The sequence below is a fragment of the Ictalurus furcatus genome, chromosome 15 (assembly GCF_023375685.1).
Source record: "Ictalurus furcatus strain D&B chromosome 15, Billie_1.0, whole genome shotgun sequence".
NCBI classification, from domain to species: domain Eukaryota; kingdom Metazoa; phylum Chordata; class Actinopteri; order Siluriformes; family Ictaluridae; genus Ictalurus; species Ictalurus furcatus.
Window position 1 is genome coordinate 21331094 of NC_071269.1, and position 18186 is coordinate 21349279.

The window sequence follows — 18186 nt, forward strand, 5'->3', positions numbered from 1 at the left end:
CTTTAATGTATTTTCTTCTTATCAGGATGATGAAGAGGGAGATGAGGACGATGACGACGAAGGCTCAGAGATGGAACTGGACGAAGATTTTCCAGATATCAACGCAGCCCCGCATATACGATTCGAGAGATTCGATCGAGACGATGACCTCATCATAGAGTTCGACAACATGTTCTCCAATTCTGGTAAGTGGTTTTAGTATCGTTGTTATGAAGTTACTAATGCGTACTAATCACAATAATAGGTGTTCCGGATGTGCGCACAAACGCTCTCCTGTTTGCGTCATCTTCTAATGTGTGTAATGTTGGGTTCTCTGTTTTTCCCAGCTGACATCCCTCCCTCCCCAGGAAACATTCCTAGCTCACACCCTCTGATGGTGCGCCACGCTGACCACGGATCCCTCGCCCTGGGGGGAACGAGCACCAGTAGCCGCTTGACTCAGGGCATGGGCCGCAGCCAGCGTACTCTCCGACAGCTTACCGCTAACACGGGCCACACCATCCACGTGCACTATCCAGGAAACCGCCAACCCAACCCTCCACTCATTCTGCAGAGGTGAGACAGGCTTCTGTTGTGAAGTTCACTTATAAATTCCTGGATTGTTGCCTTAAAAAAAAATGCCCTTAAAATATCATTGTCTGGAGAAGTGACTTAAGTGTATATACACATTCTAAGGTAAAGGATTAAACAGGACGAGGTGTGCTATTTACAGGAACATAATCAATGACTGAGCGATATGATGTAAAGTCTCTTTTACCACCTCTTCTTTTTTCTCTCTTCTTTCTCTCCCCTCTTATACCTCAGCGATTTGCCATCAATTTCAATAATTCAAGTGTGACACGTATGTTTAAACACTTGTAGTTACAGTTTATCTTTATGTGGAACGTTAAAGCAAACAAGTTGTTCCCTCAGCAGCCTCCCCCCCCCCCCCCCCACACACACCTCTCTCGCATTTTATATCATATACACTGTGTTCTGAATGAATCTCCGATCATGCGTGGCAGGTTGCTAGGTCCCAGTGCAGCAGCAGACATCCTGCAGCTGTCAAGCTCTTTGCCCCTGCAGTCCCGTGGACGCGCCCGTTTGCTGGTTGGCAACGAGGACGTGCACATCATCGCCCGCTCCGACGATGAGCTACTGGACGATTTCTTCCACGAGCAGAGCAATGCCGGTGGCCAGGCTGGTGAGTCAGAGCAGGAGTTTGTATGTATTAACCAGTGTTAAAAATCATGCTGACCCAGCCCTGTAGTGTCTCGCTCTCTCTCTCTCTCCAGAATTGATTCATTTACCTTTTCCTCCTCCTGTAGGCACCCTTTCAAGTATTCCTACAGCCTTAACTAGATGGACGGATGAATGTAAAGTGCTGGATGCGGAGAGCATGCACGATTGCGTTGCAGGTAAGAAAACTAAACAGGCTTCATAAAAATGCTGTTTCTCTTCAGTTTGTTGCTTTAAGCAGCACAAAACATCGGGAGCAAATGATTTTAATTTGAAGCTGTGTTAAGAAAACAAAATGAACATTTCATGGCTGTTATGAGCCATGACATCTGCAGCCGGATTGATTGCGGCATTTTAATTTTTTTGGCGCACGTCAGTAATTAAGCTAGCACTATGGTGCTTTGGACAGCATGTCAAAAAAAAATAGAATAAAGCATAGCACAGGGGAGAACAAAACCTTTATTACTGCTTTTTTTTTTTTTTGCATGATCCATTAAGCATATCCAATTGGCCAGCCCCATCCCATAGTCCCTTATGGATTCTGTTGTACTAAAAACCGACATCTATGGTACTTAATGATTGACCAGTAGGGGGAAAAATTCAGAAAACTGTTGATCTGATTTGTGGAATGTATGTATTTTTTTTTTTATATATTTTTTAGTTTTTGTGCTTTAAATCTCAAATAACTGAACCTTTTATTTATTCTTTCTGCGTCAGTGGTGAAGGTCCCCATCTTGCAACATCTAGAGAGCCTGCGTGACGAGGAGCTGGAGGAGCGCAGGGAGAAAAGGAGGCGGCAGCTGGCAGAGGAGGAAGAGGCCAAGCAAAACGAGAGGAGCACCTCGGCTGGAGAAGAGGGCAGGGAGCAAACGCTGCAGGTTGGGCGAGAGAGGGGAAGGGGAGGGGCACAGACAGAATGTGACTCTGATGCGCTGATAAAGTAGATCAATATTTAATCAGACCAAGAGCATGGGTTTCAGCCAGACCTAGGGCTGTGCGAGTAATCGAATTTTCAATTTCAGTTACGATCGTGATCTCAGACGATTATGAAAACAGAATAATCGAGATAAAACGATTATTGTGCCTTGTTCCCTTTCGCAATGTTCTCGTTTTGTCTTTTTAAAAACCGCACGCCATTCTTCTTTACAGCGGTGCTCTTTCGTCCCTCCCTGAAAGGCCAAACTCGCTCCTCGCCAGGCGGCGGCATTTTTAGTTCAGCTCGAGCCGAGATGTCAGAGAGAATTTGGTTGACAAGAAAGCTAAAACCGTTTCAGCCTAGGAACCCTTGGTCATATGATATAGATGTCTGAATTTCTTTTCCCTCTGTGTCTTCCAGGGAACTACAATAGGAACTGTAAACGGAGCAGCAGAAAACTCAGCAGGTACGCTAATTACTTTTACATTCATGTCCGAAAGTCAGGTTTCCCATGTTACGTTTTAGGTTGTTGTTGGTGTGTGTGTGTGTGTGTGTGTGTGTGTGTGTGGTTTTTTTTTTTTTTTTATTTTATTATTATTTTATTTTTTTTAAGCAGTGTTATCTAGTTATTTAGAAACCTAAAGCGTAAATTGAAGCCCGTCACCTTACTGCTGCATCCAGGCTAAATCGGCCTTGTGTTGGACCAGCTTTGCCGCACAAGTCTTTCTGCGTTCTGTGGGATGAGGTAGTAGTTTGTATAGTTTTAGGATCACACCAGATCTGGGAGATAACTATACAGCCTACTGTCTTTCCCACGGCAATCGCTTGTCGACGGAACGAGCCCTCTCCACACCGCCCATCTCGGCTGAAAGGCTATGAACAAGTCATTTGTTTGGAACTGGCCAATTTTTCATATTTTCTAACTTGATGTCGTATGATATGGGTTTTGTATAAGTTGTTAGAACCGGTCTTTCTGGCTGTGCTGTGGTGAGGTAGTAAGTTGTGTTGTTGGGGATCAGGATAGCGCAGCCCTCGAAGGAGATAACTATACAACTTACTGCCTTCCTTATTGCAGCCCTCGAGCTCCACGTAACGATGCACGGCGTATCCGACTTGTCTAAAACTTGGCAAACGTAAAGCCAACTCTGAACGTTCCACATATATATATATTTCTTGTCTCGAACAGCAGAGGGAGAGCGAGCACAGGGTGGGGTGTCCTCGTGTCTGGATCCGCCCCGCTCCTCTGAGGGCTTTCTCACAGCGCCCCCTTCAGGAGACGTCACCCCCACTGCCCCTCACGAACAGGCTTTGGTTTCATTAGAGACTGCCATCAGTCAGCAAGTACATCAGCCAATTGCAGAGCTCCTGCTGGCTGACTCGCATGCTGATTCTCTTGAGGTGCTGGCAAGGGCCGTACCTCAGCTCTCTGCTCCTGATAGGCCAAACTGTGAAGCAGAAGCCTCTCAGATGGAAATGTCACCTGCCTCCACTGGGGGTGAGAGGGGAGGAGGAGCAGCAGCTTTGGACACAGTTAGAGACGGTAAATTAACTATTAAAGCTTTTATATTTTTAGTTTGTCTTCTCAAGTATTCCTTGAGGATGAAGTCTGTTTTGTATTTAATTGTTACCTACTGCTGCTCCAAACCGTTTACTCATTTTCAAGAATGCTGTACACCAAGTTTGTTGTGTATTGTTTATTACTCATACGGTGGTGAATTTTATTACTTATACTCTCAGTGTTATTTCGATCACTGGGTTTTTTTTTGGTTTTTTTTTTTGGTGATTGTGATTCCTAAAAAAACTGTCACCACATCTGTCTGTGATGAAAGGAATAATATATATGCCCTGTCACTTAACACGGTCTGTTCTTATTCCTCAGCCTCTCTGAGCCCGGATATAGCTGAGAATTCTGAACCTGTGCCGGTGGTATCGCAGCTTGAGGGATCACCTATGGATACGAGCAGCCCTGCCTCCGCAACACAGGAGGAGCCTGCCCCCAGTTCAGCACAGCCCAATCACATGTCTCGAGAACTGTCAGGAAGTGGTGAAAGTGGGCTCACGGACAGGCAGACGGATGCAGATACAGGGTAAGCAACCGATATGTTTAAACTCTGTTTACAGGTCGTATTTGAATTCTTGATCAGAGGTGGAGCTGAATTTTTATTTATTTATTTATTTGTCCTGCTGTGATGATTCTGAAATGTTACCAATCCTCCTAGCTCAACTTCTGTGTCCTCTCCTGGTGAGACCATGCCTCGGAGTGACAGCGCTGATAGCCAGTCCCAGGCCATCCAAGAGGAGCCCCTACCATCCACCAGCAACGTGGAAGATGATCCACTCGCAGGTGCATGTTTTTTTAAATTAACTTCTGGAATTTTCCAGACCTGGAAAATTTTCGGAAAATGTTCTGGATATAAGAAGTTACCGATATTAAAGCGATACAGAATCAATATGGAATATGGAATTTCAAGAAGCCCACGTTGGTAGATTTGACGTTTCATCGTTTCTTCGCTTTGGTTTCTGCATGCGTAGGAATCAGTCTGCCGGAAGGTGTGGATCCGTCTTTCTTGGCCGCTTTGCCCGAGGACATCCGTCGAGAGGTCCTGCAGAACCAGCTGGGTATCAGACCCCCGTCTCGCCCCTCTGTCTCTTCATCTATGTCCTCCTCAGCAACCGCCGTACTGGGAGGAGGCCCGGGGGTGACTGAAGTCAGCCGTGAATTTCTGGCTGCACTGCCACTTGCCATTCAGGAGGAGGTGAGATACACCGAGCGAATTTGTCTTTGATTGATACTCGATGTTCTGATAAATTAGAAAGAAAAACCTCGTTTGTTTTTTTAAAGCCTAATTTTCAAATAACTTTGACCAAAATTGATGAAAAAGTGTTGGATTTTGCATAAATGTTCATGTCCAGTGTTTTCCAAGCTGCAGTGTTCTGTTAATAATGATTGAGTGATTTGATTCCATTATTTTTACATTTTTTTGTGTGGTCAGGTTTTGGCTCAGCAGAGGGCAGAGCAGCAGCGGCGTGATCAATCCCAGCAGCCCCCTCAGGGAGACCAGCCCCTGGACCCGGTCACATTCATCCAGACGCTGCCGTCTGAGTTGCGGCGCTCTGTTCTGGAGGATATGGAGGACAGTGTGCTGGCAGTCATGCCCCCGGACATCGCGGCCGAGGCTGCGGCGCTGCGCCGGGAACAGGAAGCTCGTCAGAGGCAACTGATGCACGAACGCTTATTTGGCCACAGTTCCTCCTCTGCCCTTTCAGCCATACTGCGCTCACCCGCCTTCACTAGCCGTCTCGGTGGGAACCGCGGCGTGCAATACACTCGCCTGGCTGTGCAGCGAGGCGGAACCTTCCAGATGGGCGGCAGCTCCGGCCACAGTCGGTCAGTATGTAGGGGGTAGGTGGTCATTTTTTAATATATTTTTTTTGTCATGTCGTTGTGAATCTCAGTTGTTTACTAATCCGTCATCTGTGAACTTTGCTCGCAGCCCACCTAGCTCTAACGTGGATTCCCTGTTGCGTCTCAGAGGGCGTCTCCTCTTGGACCACGAGGCTCTGTCATGCCTCCTAGTGCTACTGTTTGTGGACGAACCCAAGCTGAACACGAGTAGGCTGCATCGTGTGCTCAGGAACCTGTGCTACCACTCGCAGACACGTGGCTGGGTGATCCGCAGCCTGCTCTCCATCCTTCAGCGCAGCAGCGAGAGTGAGCTCTGTCTGGAGACGGCCCGGCTTGACGAGGCTCGAGGCAAACGCGCACAAGGTCAGGTGTCATCCGGTGCCAGCAAGGCCTCTTCTTCCTCAACCTCAGTGTCCTCTTCCTCTCTGGAGCTGCTGAACCGAGTGGAGTCACGCAGCTCAAGCCAGCTCTCATGGCTGTCCGTGTCCATGGATGCGGCACTGGGCTGTAGGACCAACATCTTCCAGATCCAGCGGGCCTCGGGCCGGAAGCATGCAGACAGACACTCATCAGGAGGAGCCATGAGCTCGGCGGGCCTGGGAGGAGGAGTTTCAGGAACTGGAGCAGGAGTCAGCTGCTCTGGAGGAGGAGGTTCTACAGTGCACATTCACCCACAAGCTGCCCCAGTTGTTTGTCGACACGTACTGGATACCCTTATTCAACTGGCCAAGGTGAGATGTTTGTATTCTATATCTATATTTTAATTCCTGCCCTTAGTCATTGTTATGCTGCTGGTGTAACAAAACCCAGAGTAGGCTCAAAATGTTTATTAGAAAAAAGCAAGTTTAATCCAAAATCTTCTCACACTGTCCTTCACAAAAGTCTTCTGGTCAGCCACCAATTTTCCTACAAAGCTATATATTCCTATATAGATGGATATAAAATTATTTTATCCCCCTCTGTACAGGTTTTCCCCAGTCACTTCACGCAGCAGCGCTGCAAGGACCTTCAGTCATCCTCTTCCTCCTCCGAGTTGGACTCTCGCCTGTGTAGTAGTTCTGCCTCCACAGCCGTAGGAGGCTGCAGATCAGGCGGTGGTAGCCAGACAAATATCTCTTGTACAGCCAACACCCCCTCCTCTACCCACAACTCCCTCAGCTCCTGTACAGGAACCCCACAGTCCTTGGGCATCTCCACTGACTTCTGGGACCTGTTAGTCAAGCTGGACAACATGAACGTGAGTCGTAAAGGCAAGGCTTCCATGAAGACCGTGCCTCTGGGGGCACCCGGCGAGGCTGAGGGAGCTCAGTTGAGCTTGGAGGCATCTCCGCTGGGCCAACTGATGAACATGCTGTCTCACCCCGTTATCCGCCGCAGCTCTCTGCTCACCGAGAAGCTCCTGCGTCTACTCTCGCTCATCTCGATCGCTCTGCCCGACAACAAGGCCACCGAGGTGCCAGCCGGCCACCCTGTGCCTCAGGTACCCTCTGCTGTTTCTGCAGCTCCCTCGGCTCAGGCCGCTGCCGGATCGGTGGGAACAGCAGCTAACCAGGGCGCAACAGCAGGAACGGTGCCCGCATCTCAACCAGCCTCCACCGCTTCTGCAGTCACAACAACAATCGCTGCAGCTACAGGCACCCCAGCTGGTACGAGGGCTATAGAAGAGAAAGTTGTATAATTTAATTATTTTTATTATTATTATTTTACATATAACTGAAGTTATAATGGTGCATCACAATGATTCCAATTATAATGTCACAGTTACAACATAGTTTTATTACATTTTCATTTCAGATCTACAGGAAACATACTTGTATTTCTTAAAATCTATAGATCTCGAATCAAAACAAGACTGCACTTTAACTGTGAGCGGATCTCGTGATGGATGAACGTAAACAAAATCAGTATACAACCACATGCTGTTTAAAGTGCACCTATTATGGTTTTTCAAATATTGCCATTCATGTAGTGTGCTATAGAGCTGTTTGTGAATGTAAAAACGTCTGCAAAGTTTCACAAATCAAAGCACACGACAAACAGGGTTATTGACTCCCAAAAGAAGGAACCGATTCTGAAGAGCTGAAACGAGCCGTTAGTGATTCCAGACTTTACTTCCTGTGCTAACCTACGTAATTGGGTAATAAAAGACCCGTCTCTGGTCTTCATCAGCTGCTCGCGAACAGACGGAGCGGAAACTCGTTATGGTAGTGGGCGTTTCCTTTTCGACACATGCTGACAGCGGTAGACCAATCACAACAGACTGGGACATCTGACCAATCAGATCAGAGTATACTCTCTGAAAGGAGGAGTTTAGAACGAATCCTTTAGAACGGATCATTGTTTAAATTATAAGCACGTTAAAGTGTTTTTTAACCTCGGATACATGTAAATCTATTGCACGAGACAAAATTAGGCACATTTAAAAAAACCATAATAGATTGCTTTAAACATTTGAATGAAGAGCTCCTGATTTAACGCCTCACTAATTTCATAGTTGATTATTTAGCAAAAATTGAAAAACACAGTCGAAATGGGATTCATTATAGACCTACATCATGCCCATTAGTGTTGCTTTTCATTCTAAAATGACCCTGAAATTCTGTGTATACGCACCGAAATAGCCGTGCCTTCTCCCTTGCATCAATTTATTCAAATGCCTGCCAAGGTGTGTTTTTTTTTGCCAAGGTATGATCTGATGGCTGAGGTAAATACATCTGTTCTTGCTGCAGGCAAACAGAAGGCAAGCGGGAGCAGCACAGACGCAGACACCAAGTTGGCCTCCACCGGACTAACGGAGAAACAGCTGCAGCTCTCTGTAGAGGTTTGTGACAATTTACATCCACCCATGCACACACGCTTGACCTTTACATCTAACTTACTAGGTTTCTCTGACCCAGCAACAGAAATGCGATTGAGACCCCAATGTTGTGTTCGTTCTCCACCAGGTGCTGACGTCCCACTCGTGTTCAGAGGAGGGCTTGGAGGACGCAGCCAACATCCTCCTGCAGCTGTCTAGAGGGGACAGCCCGACCCGAGACACCGTGCTCAGACTGCTGCTCAGCGGAGCCCGCCACCTAGGCTACACGCTCTGCAAACAAATCGGTTAGTACAGCAGTGCTCTTTAACTCGTTAGCGCCGTAGCTTAAAAGTACCCACTTTACACGTCTTGTTTTTTTCGTGTGTTTAGGCACTTTACTGGCGGAGTTGCGGGAGTATAACCTGGAGCAGCAGAAGAGAGCACGGGCTGATGCTCAGTCTCCAGAGGCGGCTCATGAAGACCCCTCCATCACTGCTCGCCTCAAGGGCAAAATGACCAGCAGGTGAGATATTTAGAGCCTAATTTATTTATTTTCTCCCCTGTCAGAGGCCATTCGCAAAGCATATACCTTTACTGCGTTGAAAAAAAAAAATAAATAAAGACAGGTATACCTTGCAAAAGATATTGAAACAGAGCAATGAATCCACTTGTAATACGTTAAAATACACAGTGGCATTATTTTTGCCAGCAATATTTTGTAACGAGTTTACTCTGTTCCATTTCCTGAAATGTAATCAAAATAAAGTAATTTAACAAACTGATCATTTAAATTACAGTTATCCTGACCAGAATAAAGCAGTTATTGATGTTTGAATGCAGTAACTCTTCCCATGTTAACAAACCTGGCCTTTTTTGTCCCCTAAGCGTAATATCCGTCCACCTGTCTTTTAAAAGTAAAAACCGTGTTGACTTCCGCGACTTTTCCTCGCTGTCCCGAGGCACGCCTCCTACATTATGGCTCGAGAAACGCCGACGTCCTCTAGCCAGAAACATCGCTGTAGGACTACGCTGACTAAACTCCCAATGACCTGCTTGCAGGTTCGACGGATCCGAGAGCGTGGTGATCGTGGCTGCACAGAAGCGTACGTTGGGTGGCCGGGAGCTCCAGCTGCCCTGCATGAGCTCACTTACCTCTAAGACCTCCACGCAGAAATTCTTCCTGCGAGTGCTTCAGGTCATCATCCAGCTGAGGGAGGACACGCGCCGCGCCAACAAGAAGGCCAAGCAGACTGGAAGACTGAGTGAGTGAGAGTAAACATGCGGGAAAACGGAAATTTACACCGTTAAAGCTTTTAAAGGTTAAAGACATTGGACGGTTGTCCAGAGTGTTAAGTACAAATACCGCTGCCATTGCTAGACCCTTGAACCAAAGCCGTACCCTCAACTCATAAGCTGTATAAATGAGAAATGTAAGTCGCCCTGGATAAGGGCATTTGCCAAATGCTGTAAATGTAAAGCCAATTAAATATGTGACTTTTCTAATTAGGTTATTATTGGTTTAGAAACGTTTCATTCATATTATATGTTTACAGTTATTTCATTTTCTAAGTATTCATTTGGTAGACACTTTTATCCGAGGTGACTTACTTAACTGAACTGAGCAATTAATTAAAAGTTAAGGGCTATGCCATAGGGTCCAACGGTGACAGCTTGGCAGTACCTTAATTCTAACTCTGAATATTCTGATCAGTAGTCCAGATACTGATTTACTGAACCAGCACTGCTGTAGTAATATCCCACAAAACAAACATAGTCTAAGTGGTTACTAAGGCATACGTAAGTACTTATCGTCTCAGGTCTAGCTCTGATGTGTAGTAACAGATCTGCGGGTTCTGACTCTTAATATCGATTGTGTGTGCTGTCTGCTCTGTGCTTGCAGGTTCCAGTAGTCTGAGCTCTACCAGTAGCATTCAGGCTGCGGTACGCCAACTGGAAGCCGAAGCAGACGCCATTATTCAGATGGTGAGAGAGGGGCAGCGGGCACGCCGCCTCCAGCAGGCTGCCCCGCCCTCTGCGTCCTCCTCCTCCTCCTCCTCCTCCACTTCCGCTGTCGCTGCTTCTGGATCGTCTGTTGCGGCTGGCCATGTCCCCAGCACTGCTGCAAGCAGCAACCCGCCTGCCAGCTCTGCCACGGTTAGCATGGGCCGCATTTATAGCAGGCACACTGCTACTCACACTACTCGCCACATCACGTAACACCTTAGTATGCAGATGGAATAATAATTGAGCCGGAAAATTGGACTAAAAATGTTTCGTTTGTGCTCAGGAATAAAAACATATATTTTAGCAAAAAAATTTAGTAAAACCCGACAGTGCTGTGTAACATTTGATTATCGCCCAGCTCGAGTACAGCAGTCTATATACACAAGGGGTTCTCGAACGTTCTTCAGCCAGGGATCCAATTAACTCTTAACGTAAATGTCACGGCCTTCCTCAGCACAGATTTATTTTTGTTTGTTTTATGAAGATAATCCCACTATTTAAATATTAGACTTATTAATCAAATGTCTACAATAATACTTTGGCTATTCACTTGAGCCATAGAGCTTTTATTTATTTTTCTAATTTTTTTTAATTATTTATTTTTATTCGTTCCACTCATGGAGCACATTTTTATTAAAATTGCCATTATATTCGAGACATCGTTTATAAGCTGACCTTGTTTTCGGGTTATCGAGGTTTGGATTAAACATTGAATTCGTGTGAACAGTCAAACAGGATAATAACAACACTCGAAAATAACTCTAACTCTGACAGTGTTGGATTGTGATTTTCACCACTGTACGAAAATGTTTAAAATCATGGACTTCCTGGCTATGCTTCACGGACCCCACTATGAGAACCACTTCTATGCACCTACGAGTGTTCTGTATGGTTCGTACACCAGATTGATGTTTCCTACCACGTTCCTGCCTCCACCCATGGTTAATTGCACTTATTCCACCACACGACTCTGCGGTCTGTTCCACACGTTTTCTTAAACGTTCACTGCATCGTACATGCAAAAGCAACCGACGGCCTGATGTTTGTGTACATGTTATTGCTTTTGTGGTGTTCTGAATTTTGAATGTGCTTTTAGCTTCCCAGTCTTGCGTGTTGATTTTTGGCTGGCTTTTATGGCTGAGAGCTTTGGCCCCCGCCCCGGCACCTCTCCTGATCGTTTCCCTTTAATGCATGGTGCCCTCACTGAGGATGTACACCGTTGTTAACATAAAATCCATCCACGTTCCCTTATTAAACATGCTTTTTTTTTGTGTGGAATCTCATCTTGTTCTGTTTTTTTTATTTTTATTTAATTATCTGGTCTAGTCGGAGATGCATTCGGCAGCAGAGCCCCCAGCAGCACAGAGGGATGACTCTCCCATGGATGTGGACCAGCCCTCGCCTCTGGAGCAGGACCAGGCCCCGTCGGGTGAGTTTTTCCACTGCATTGGGTGAAATCTAACCAACATTTCAGGGCAGTACCCTTTCATGTTTTCTGTTGAATGAGGACATTCTGTTGTATGCTTATAAATTTAGGCAGTGGCTTTAGAATTCATTTACTAGAATTTAATTCTACTGTTACCTGATTAGTTGTTTGTGGTTTTAGAAAAAAACAAAAATTTAAATTTAAGGAACTTATGTTCAGGTGAGGAGCCCAGTAGTCAGCAGGAGCAGGAGGAGCGGCTACCCGACTTGCCACTGCTGAGCGAGCAGCTCTTGTTGGACGAGCTGTGGGACATGCTGGGCGAGTGCCTCAAAGAGCTGGAGGAGTCACACGATCAGCATGCCGTTCTGGGTAAACACAAAGCACCGTACACGCCTTACTTACGAAATAACGTAAGTAGATTTTTTAATTAGCACCGCGATTTGTTTTCAAAGTCTTGCAGCCGGCAGTGGAGGCCTTCTTTCTGGTGCATGCTACAGAGCGCGAGAGCAAACCGCCCGTGCGAGACACTCGAGAGAGCCAACTGTCCCACATCAAAGACGAGCCGCCTCCGCTCTCCCCCGCTCCGCTCACACCCGCCACCCCTTCGTCGCTCGACCCGTTCTTCTCCCGAGAGCCGTCCTCCATGCACATCTCCTCCAACTTGCCTCCAGACACCCAAAAGTTTCTCCGTTTCGCTGGTAAGTTCAGCACGTACATCACGGCGATATCAATCAGAGCTTATCCCGAATGTCCTGTCGAGAGGGGGGAAACAAGAACTTACAGGTCAGCTCTTCCTAGAAAGTGTTAATATCTTCATTTCCTTTTATATATTTGTTCAGCGAGGATTTTGTTTTTTTTCTTTTCCTCACTCGCATTGTTTTAAGTTCTGCTGTGAACCGTGTAGCAGAGGAGACTGGATTTGTCAGAATACAAAAAAAGAAGGAAAAAACCTTTTTAAATGTTCTTTGTGCTATCTGTCATGACTAATAATCACTGATCATCGATGGTTATTGTTATTATGATGAGCTCGCTTTTTTTCACTTTCTGAAACAGAGACCCACAGAACCGTGCTTAACCAGATCCTACGCCAGTCCACCACACACCTGGCTGACGGCCCCTTTGCTGTCCTGGTGGACTACATTCGTATTCTTGACTTTGATGTCAAGCGCAAGTAAGTCACCAATGCCTCTGCTCTGTAGTGGATTTCCCTCAGGCTCTGGTCTTTGGGCTAATGTGTGTGTGTGTGTGTGTGTGTGTGTGCGCGCGCCTCAGGTATTTCCGTCAGGAACTGGAGCGCCTGGATGAGGGTCTGAGGAAGGAGGACATGGCTGTTCATGTGAGGAGAGACCATGTCTTTGAGGACTCCTACAGAGAGCTGCACCGCAAGAGCCCAGAGGACATGAAGAACAGACTGTGAGTGCTTAATTAGGGAGCTGCTCTATTAAACTTCACTAATTACTGAGCAAACAACTGTATTATTCCAGTGTGTTTCATAACCCGAGAGAATGTTGTTCATCCCCCCCCCCCCCCCACACCCGAAATCCTGTATGAAGAATAACTTCTTGAACTCGCTCTTGCTCACGCCGCTCTTTTTGGACTCCTTCAGGTACATTGTGTTTGAAGGGGAAGAGGGGCAGGATGCTGGTGGTCTGTTGAGAGAGTGGTACATGATCATCTCCAGAGAAATGTTTAACCCCATGTACGCTCTGTTCCGCACGTCACCCGGAGACCGGGTCACCTACACCATCAACCCGTCTTCTCACTGCAATCCCAACCATCTCAGCTATTTCAAATTTGTGGGGCGCGTGGTGGCCAAGGCTGTGTACGATAACCGACTGCTGGAGTGCTACTTCACACGCAGCTTCTACAAACACATCCTGGGGAAGAGCGTTAGGTAGACTGGTTTCACTTCATAATAAACGTTTTACTCAAAAACATGTTTTTTTTGTTTGTTTTTTTAAAATTCTTTTACTATTCTTGGATGACTGATTCTAATTACACAGTTTGGTATTTAAGTCATACTTGTTAACATGAAATTTCACACTAAGCCATACATATTTTATTTTTGTACATGTTTTACATTTTAGGGTGTTCGACTGCTACTTGGACTACGAGTGTAGAATTTTCATTAACAAAACAGTTTCGTTGCAACCACTAGCCTCGTGTTACGGCTAAGCCGCCATGTTGATATTTTTCCGTAGGTACACCGACATGGAGAGTGAGGATTATCCTTTCTTCCAAGGCCTGGTCTACCTGCTGGAGAACGACGTGTCCACACTGGGCTATGAGTTGACATTCAGCACTGAGGTACTGCTTATAAAAACCTGATGACTGAAATGTTTGAAATCGGTGTTGTAGACAAAAATGTAATTGTCAACGTATTCATTTCTTTCATTAGAAAACTAACATTTTATTTACAAATTTTTGTTTTTTAAACCGATGGCTTGGAGGGAAGTATTCCGAAAAGCAGCCAATAAGTGTCCAGCGTAGGTGGGAACTCCTTTAATACTGTTTAAAAAGCATCTCAGGGGAATTCCTCAAGAAATAAAGAAAAGAAAAAAAGAAAAAGTCTAAACTTTTGACCGGTAGTGTATATAGACACCGATACCACTGGGTAGGTAGACGGACTCATTCATTTCCTTTTCTTTTGCAGGTTCAGGAGTTTGGAGTGTGTGAGGTGAGGGATCTAAAGCCCAACGGGGCCAACATCCTGGTGACTGAAGAGAACAAGAAGGAGTATGTGCACCTGGTCTGCCAGATGAAGATGACCGGTGAGCTTTGCATCCGCAACACTGGCGTCAGCACATTTCTGCAGGTTTTCAGCGAATCAGGAAGCGTGATCAGAACCCTGCGTATAAAATCTGTATAACCTAATTACGAATTTGTTTTCTCCTGTTGCGGCCGAAGGTGCCATTCGTAAACAGCTGGCAGCCTTTCTGGAGGGCTTCTATGAGATCATCCCCAAGAGGCTCATCTCTATCTTCACAGAACAGGAGCTGGAGCTGCTCATCTCAGGCCTACCGAACATCGACATCGACGATCTTAAGGCCAATACGGAGTACCACAAGTACCAGTCCAGCTCTATCCAAGTAGGTCTATGCATTCAGGGTTTAGACTGCAGCAGCTTGTTGGTAGTAGAGCTGTCGAATCGATTCAGTTTGCAATTATGAAATAAGATTATGAGATGGAATGCAGTAGAGAACAGGAACTGCTCCATTAAAAACTGGTAAGTTGAGACAATTGGAGTATCAATTGGAGTAAAAAAAATAATCTGGTTCTGTTATGCGTGCTAAGCTGATGAGATTTACTTCTCAGAGTCGAATTTACAAGCAAATTATAGTTCAAGAGGCAAATAATAATAATTATATATTCTCAGCAAATGTGTAAGTTGATGTCTGTCATCCACCCTAAATTTGCGAGCTGGGTAGTTCAGGAGTTGATCTCTCTTTGTGTGTGCAGATCCAGTGGTTCTGGCGGGCACTGCGCTCCTTCGACCAGGCAGACCGTGCCAAGTTTCTGCAGTTTGTCACAGGCACGTCCAAAGTGCCTCTGCAGGGCTTCGCTGCACTGGAGGGCATGAACGGCATCCAGAAGTTTCAGATTCACCGCGATGACCGCTCCACCGACCGCCTGCCGTCTGCACACACTTGGTAAGCTTTTTTAAAAAAATCATGTATAGGCCATACAGACAAAAATCGATGAGATTTTTATGAGAGCAAGTTGTTGTAGTTCTCATACTTTAAAAAAAAAAAAAAACTTCTAACGACGTCTATGCTGAACATTTATGGTGACAGCTCTGAAAACTATTGATGCATGTTAATCATTTGAGGTGAAATTGTTAACGGCTTCGTGGTCCGTCTCCTCTTCACAGCTTTAACCAGCTGGATCTCCCAGCCTACGAGAGCTACGAGAAGTTGAGACACATGCTGCTGCTGGCCATTCAGGAATGCTCAGAGGGCTTCGGACTGGCCTAAGGACTTTCCTCAATCCGATACGCGTGCACACACCCGACACTGATTTAGACTCGCATAACGTTAACTTATGACACACACACAAACATATTCACACTATCGTAGAGACGGCCAAGACCTACTTCTTTCTAATCCATGTAAAAGGACGACCGACCGACCGAGCAAGCGAGCGAGACAGATGTATCGACATTGCCTACTACACACAAAGCCTCTCATTGACACACAGAACTGTATTTTTTTTGGTATATTTGTGTGTCTCCCATCCTAATTAAAAATGCCGGCCTGAGACAGTCTTGGAGGATTTACATGGACTAATACAAAGACATTTTCCCATTTAGTTTGTTTTCTCTGTTTAAAAAAAAAAAAAAAAGAAAAAAAAAAAGGTTTGGGAGTTTATTGTTTAATCAGTTTTGTTTCTCTCTGGCTGTTAAAATAAGAAGGTTGCTTGTGTGTGTGAAAAGGTTGGTTATAAAAGTTCAGGGTGGTATGGAGAAGATTGATTTGTCCTCTGTTGCTAATGTGTGACCTCACTAGCTTTGAAAATGGGAAGTGAGGGGGAAGGGGGCGGGAGTTTAGAGTTTGATGAACTTGCAAACAAAAAATGCAGGGACTTTTCAAAGATGACATTTTTAGGCAACTTTTGTGGTATTTTTGGGATGGCTCACAAGGAGATTAGCGAAAGTGAAGGACTGATGAGGACCACGCGCCTTCTGACGTGGTTATATGACTGCTGAAACAGCAGCTAAACAGAGAATAAATTGCTACATAAATAAATGCATAAAATGGATATCATTGTGTCTACTAAAATTGTTTTAACCTGTAGGTTTGATTGTGCATCACATACTTTCACAAATTACAGGTAAAAGCACACTCGATTAAAATTTCTTTGTATAGCACATCTTAACCATAGACCTTGTCACTAAGCAGCTTTATAGAAATCCTGAGCTAGATTCAGATCCTCACTGAGCAGCAAACCAGAGAAACCTCGAGAGGAACTAGACTCAAAGGGAACCCATCTACGACTGGGAGACACCGGATACTGGTCTGTGTTCCTCTCGGGTAGGTCAAAGTTGAAACCGTTCCCAGACAGGAGGTTCGTCTTTAAAAGTTTCCTTTTTGTCGATGTGAGCTGTCTCGTTTGACGTTATGCTTATATGCGAGAAGATTTTACATTTAGGCGAGTTCAGACATTCGATTTTAAATATTTTGTAGGGAAAGTGTGTCGATCTAAATGATGTACTCAAAAAATCTCTTCAGTATTTTCTGCCATTTGAGACCGCTTTAGTTTGTTCAGTTTGCGTTACGTTGTGCTACACTGCTTTTACCCCTTTTTATTTTTGGCAGTGTATCTGAGAGATGTTCACAGCCACGCCCCTGGATACATGTGGCATATGCGTGGTATGTACTTGTTGCAGAGCTGACCAACATTTTATGCTGCCATGTGGCTTGAGTTAGCCAGGCATAGAAATGGTGTGTAATCCTTTTAATGTGGTCTCTGATTTCATCCATTCCCTGTGGGTTGCTGATGATCCAGATGAGACAGTGGCAGGGCGAGGTCAAGCACACTTTACATACACAAGCACGGCAGCTCTCGACCATTTATCATGCTCAATGCACACTCGCACACTTTCAGATTATCAAGAGAAACCTCTCCCGCCTCCTCACGGTCTGGTGTCATGCCCTTGTGTTATCTTCTCTTTGTCTCTGTCTCTCTCTGTCTGCCTCTCTCTTTCTCTGTCTGTCCCCCCCCTCCCCCCCCCCGGGTGTGCCTCACTGACACGTTGTGGTGAATGGTGTCTCCTGGCCATCCGGGCGCCACACTAACGTTCAACTGGCCATTCAGGATGGTTCCTCAGCAAGCTCGACCACAGCAGCTTTCCCACCTCCTTATTTCTCTTTAATACGTGCTCAAATAGACAGCATGGCTCCACTAAGCCTGTCTGGTGTCTCTGAGAGTCTCATTAAATTCAAGGTTGGAGAGGGAGTTTATTGAAACGTATTGCCTGATTATCCTCCCAACTAAATATCATCTTAAGAGTTTAGATTTATTGGAACGCTAAATTTATCTCAACCCCTTTGTTCCTTAACAGTGTGTTCGTCGTCTCTCTGTGGATCATATAACTTTTTTTGGCCTCCCTCTGAGTTTAATCAAAATCGCTGTTCTTTTTTTTTATGCTGGGAAAGAAAGACGATAAATGTTTTTTCCCCCTTTTAAGGGTAGTGTTTTTAAACTTGGTAATCGTATATCACTTAAGATACTTTTAGTCAAATTTTAATGAGTAGTTTTGCCATACTGTGGAACTGGTTAATATCAGGTGTCCATTTGGAAGTTGGCTCAACCCCCATTGAGAACAATCTGATTAGCCCCGCCTCCTTTTTCCTAAAAGACAATCAATAATGCATACATATAATTTCAACAGCGGTGCTCTCACTTTGCATTTTAAAGGA

At 45.4% G+C, this 18186-nt stretch overlaps 1 protein-coding gene across 13 annotated transcripts in view; it reads left to right on the forward strand.

Annotated features, from left to right (window-relative positions):
* Positions 1–16525, forward strand: part of huwe1 (HECT, UBA and WWE domain containing E3 ubiquitin protein ligase 1) — a 52606-nt gene extending 36081 nt beyond the window's left edge. For 7 of the 13 annotated variants that reach the window (XM_053642784.1, XM_053642793.1, XM_053642791.1 and 4 more), the window contains 29 exons: positions 26–185; positions 327–555; positions 1005–1183; positions 1308–1397; positions 1936–2096; positions 2555–2600; positions 3321–3674; positions 4014–4221; positions 4354–4478; positions 4667–4890; positions 5128–5537; positions 5629–6271; positions 6508–7186; positions 8270–8361; positions 8486–8642; positions 8728–8860; positions 9397–9599; positions 10238–10491; positions 11668–11770; positions 11987–12136; positions 12220–12465; positions 12821–12938; positions 13040–13180; positions 13374–13661; positions 13969–14074; positions 14421–14538; positions 14675–14856; positions 15227–15417; positions 15639–16525. In XM_053642784.1, coding sequence (XP_053498759.1) covers positions 26–185; positions 327–555; positions 1005–1183; positions 1308–1397; positions 1936–2096; positions 2555–2600; positions 3321–3674; positions 4014–4221; positions 4354–4478; positions 4667–4890; positions 5128–5537; positions 5629–6271; positions 6508–7186; positions 8270–8361; positions 8486–8642; positions 8728–8860; positions 9397–9599; positions 10238–10491; positions 11668–11770; positions 11987–12136; positions 12220–12465; positions 12821–12938; positions 13040–13180; positions 13374–13661; positions 13969–14074; positions 14421–14538; positions 14675–14856; positions 15227–15417; positions 15639–15741 — 6093 coding nt within the window. In that variant the 3' untranslated portion in view covers positions 15742–16525. Of the gene's footprint in view, positions 1–25; positions 186–326; positions 556–1004; positions 1184–1307; positions 1398–1935; positions 2097–2554; positions 2601–3320; positions 3675–4013; positions 4222–4353; positions 4479–4666; positions 4891–5127; positions 5538–5628; positions 6272–6507; positions 7187–8269; positions 8362–8485; positions 8643–8727; positions 8861–9396; positions 9600–10237; positions 10492–11667; positions 11771–11986; positions 12137–12219; positions 12466–12820; positions 12939–13039; positions 13181–13373; positions 13662–13968; positions 14075–14217; positions 14258–14420; positions 14542–14674; positions 14857–15226; positions 15418–15638 lie in introns of those variants that run through there. The other 6 variants (XM_053642788.1, XM_053642796.1, XM_053642794.1 and 3 more) reach the window with 5 other exon arrangements.
* The last annotated feature ends 1661 nt before the right edge of the window (positions 16526–18186 follow it).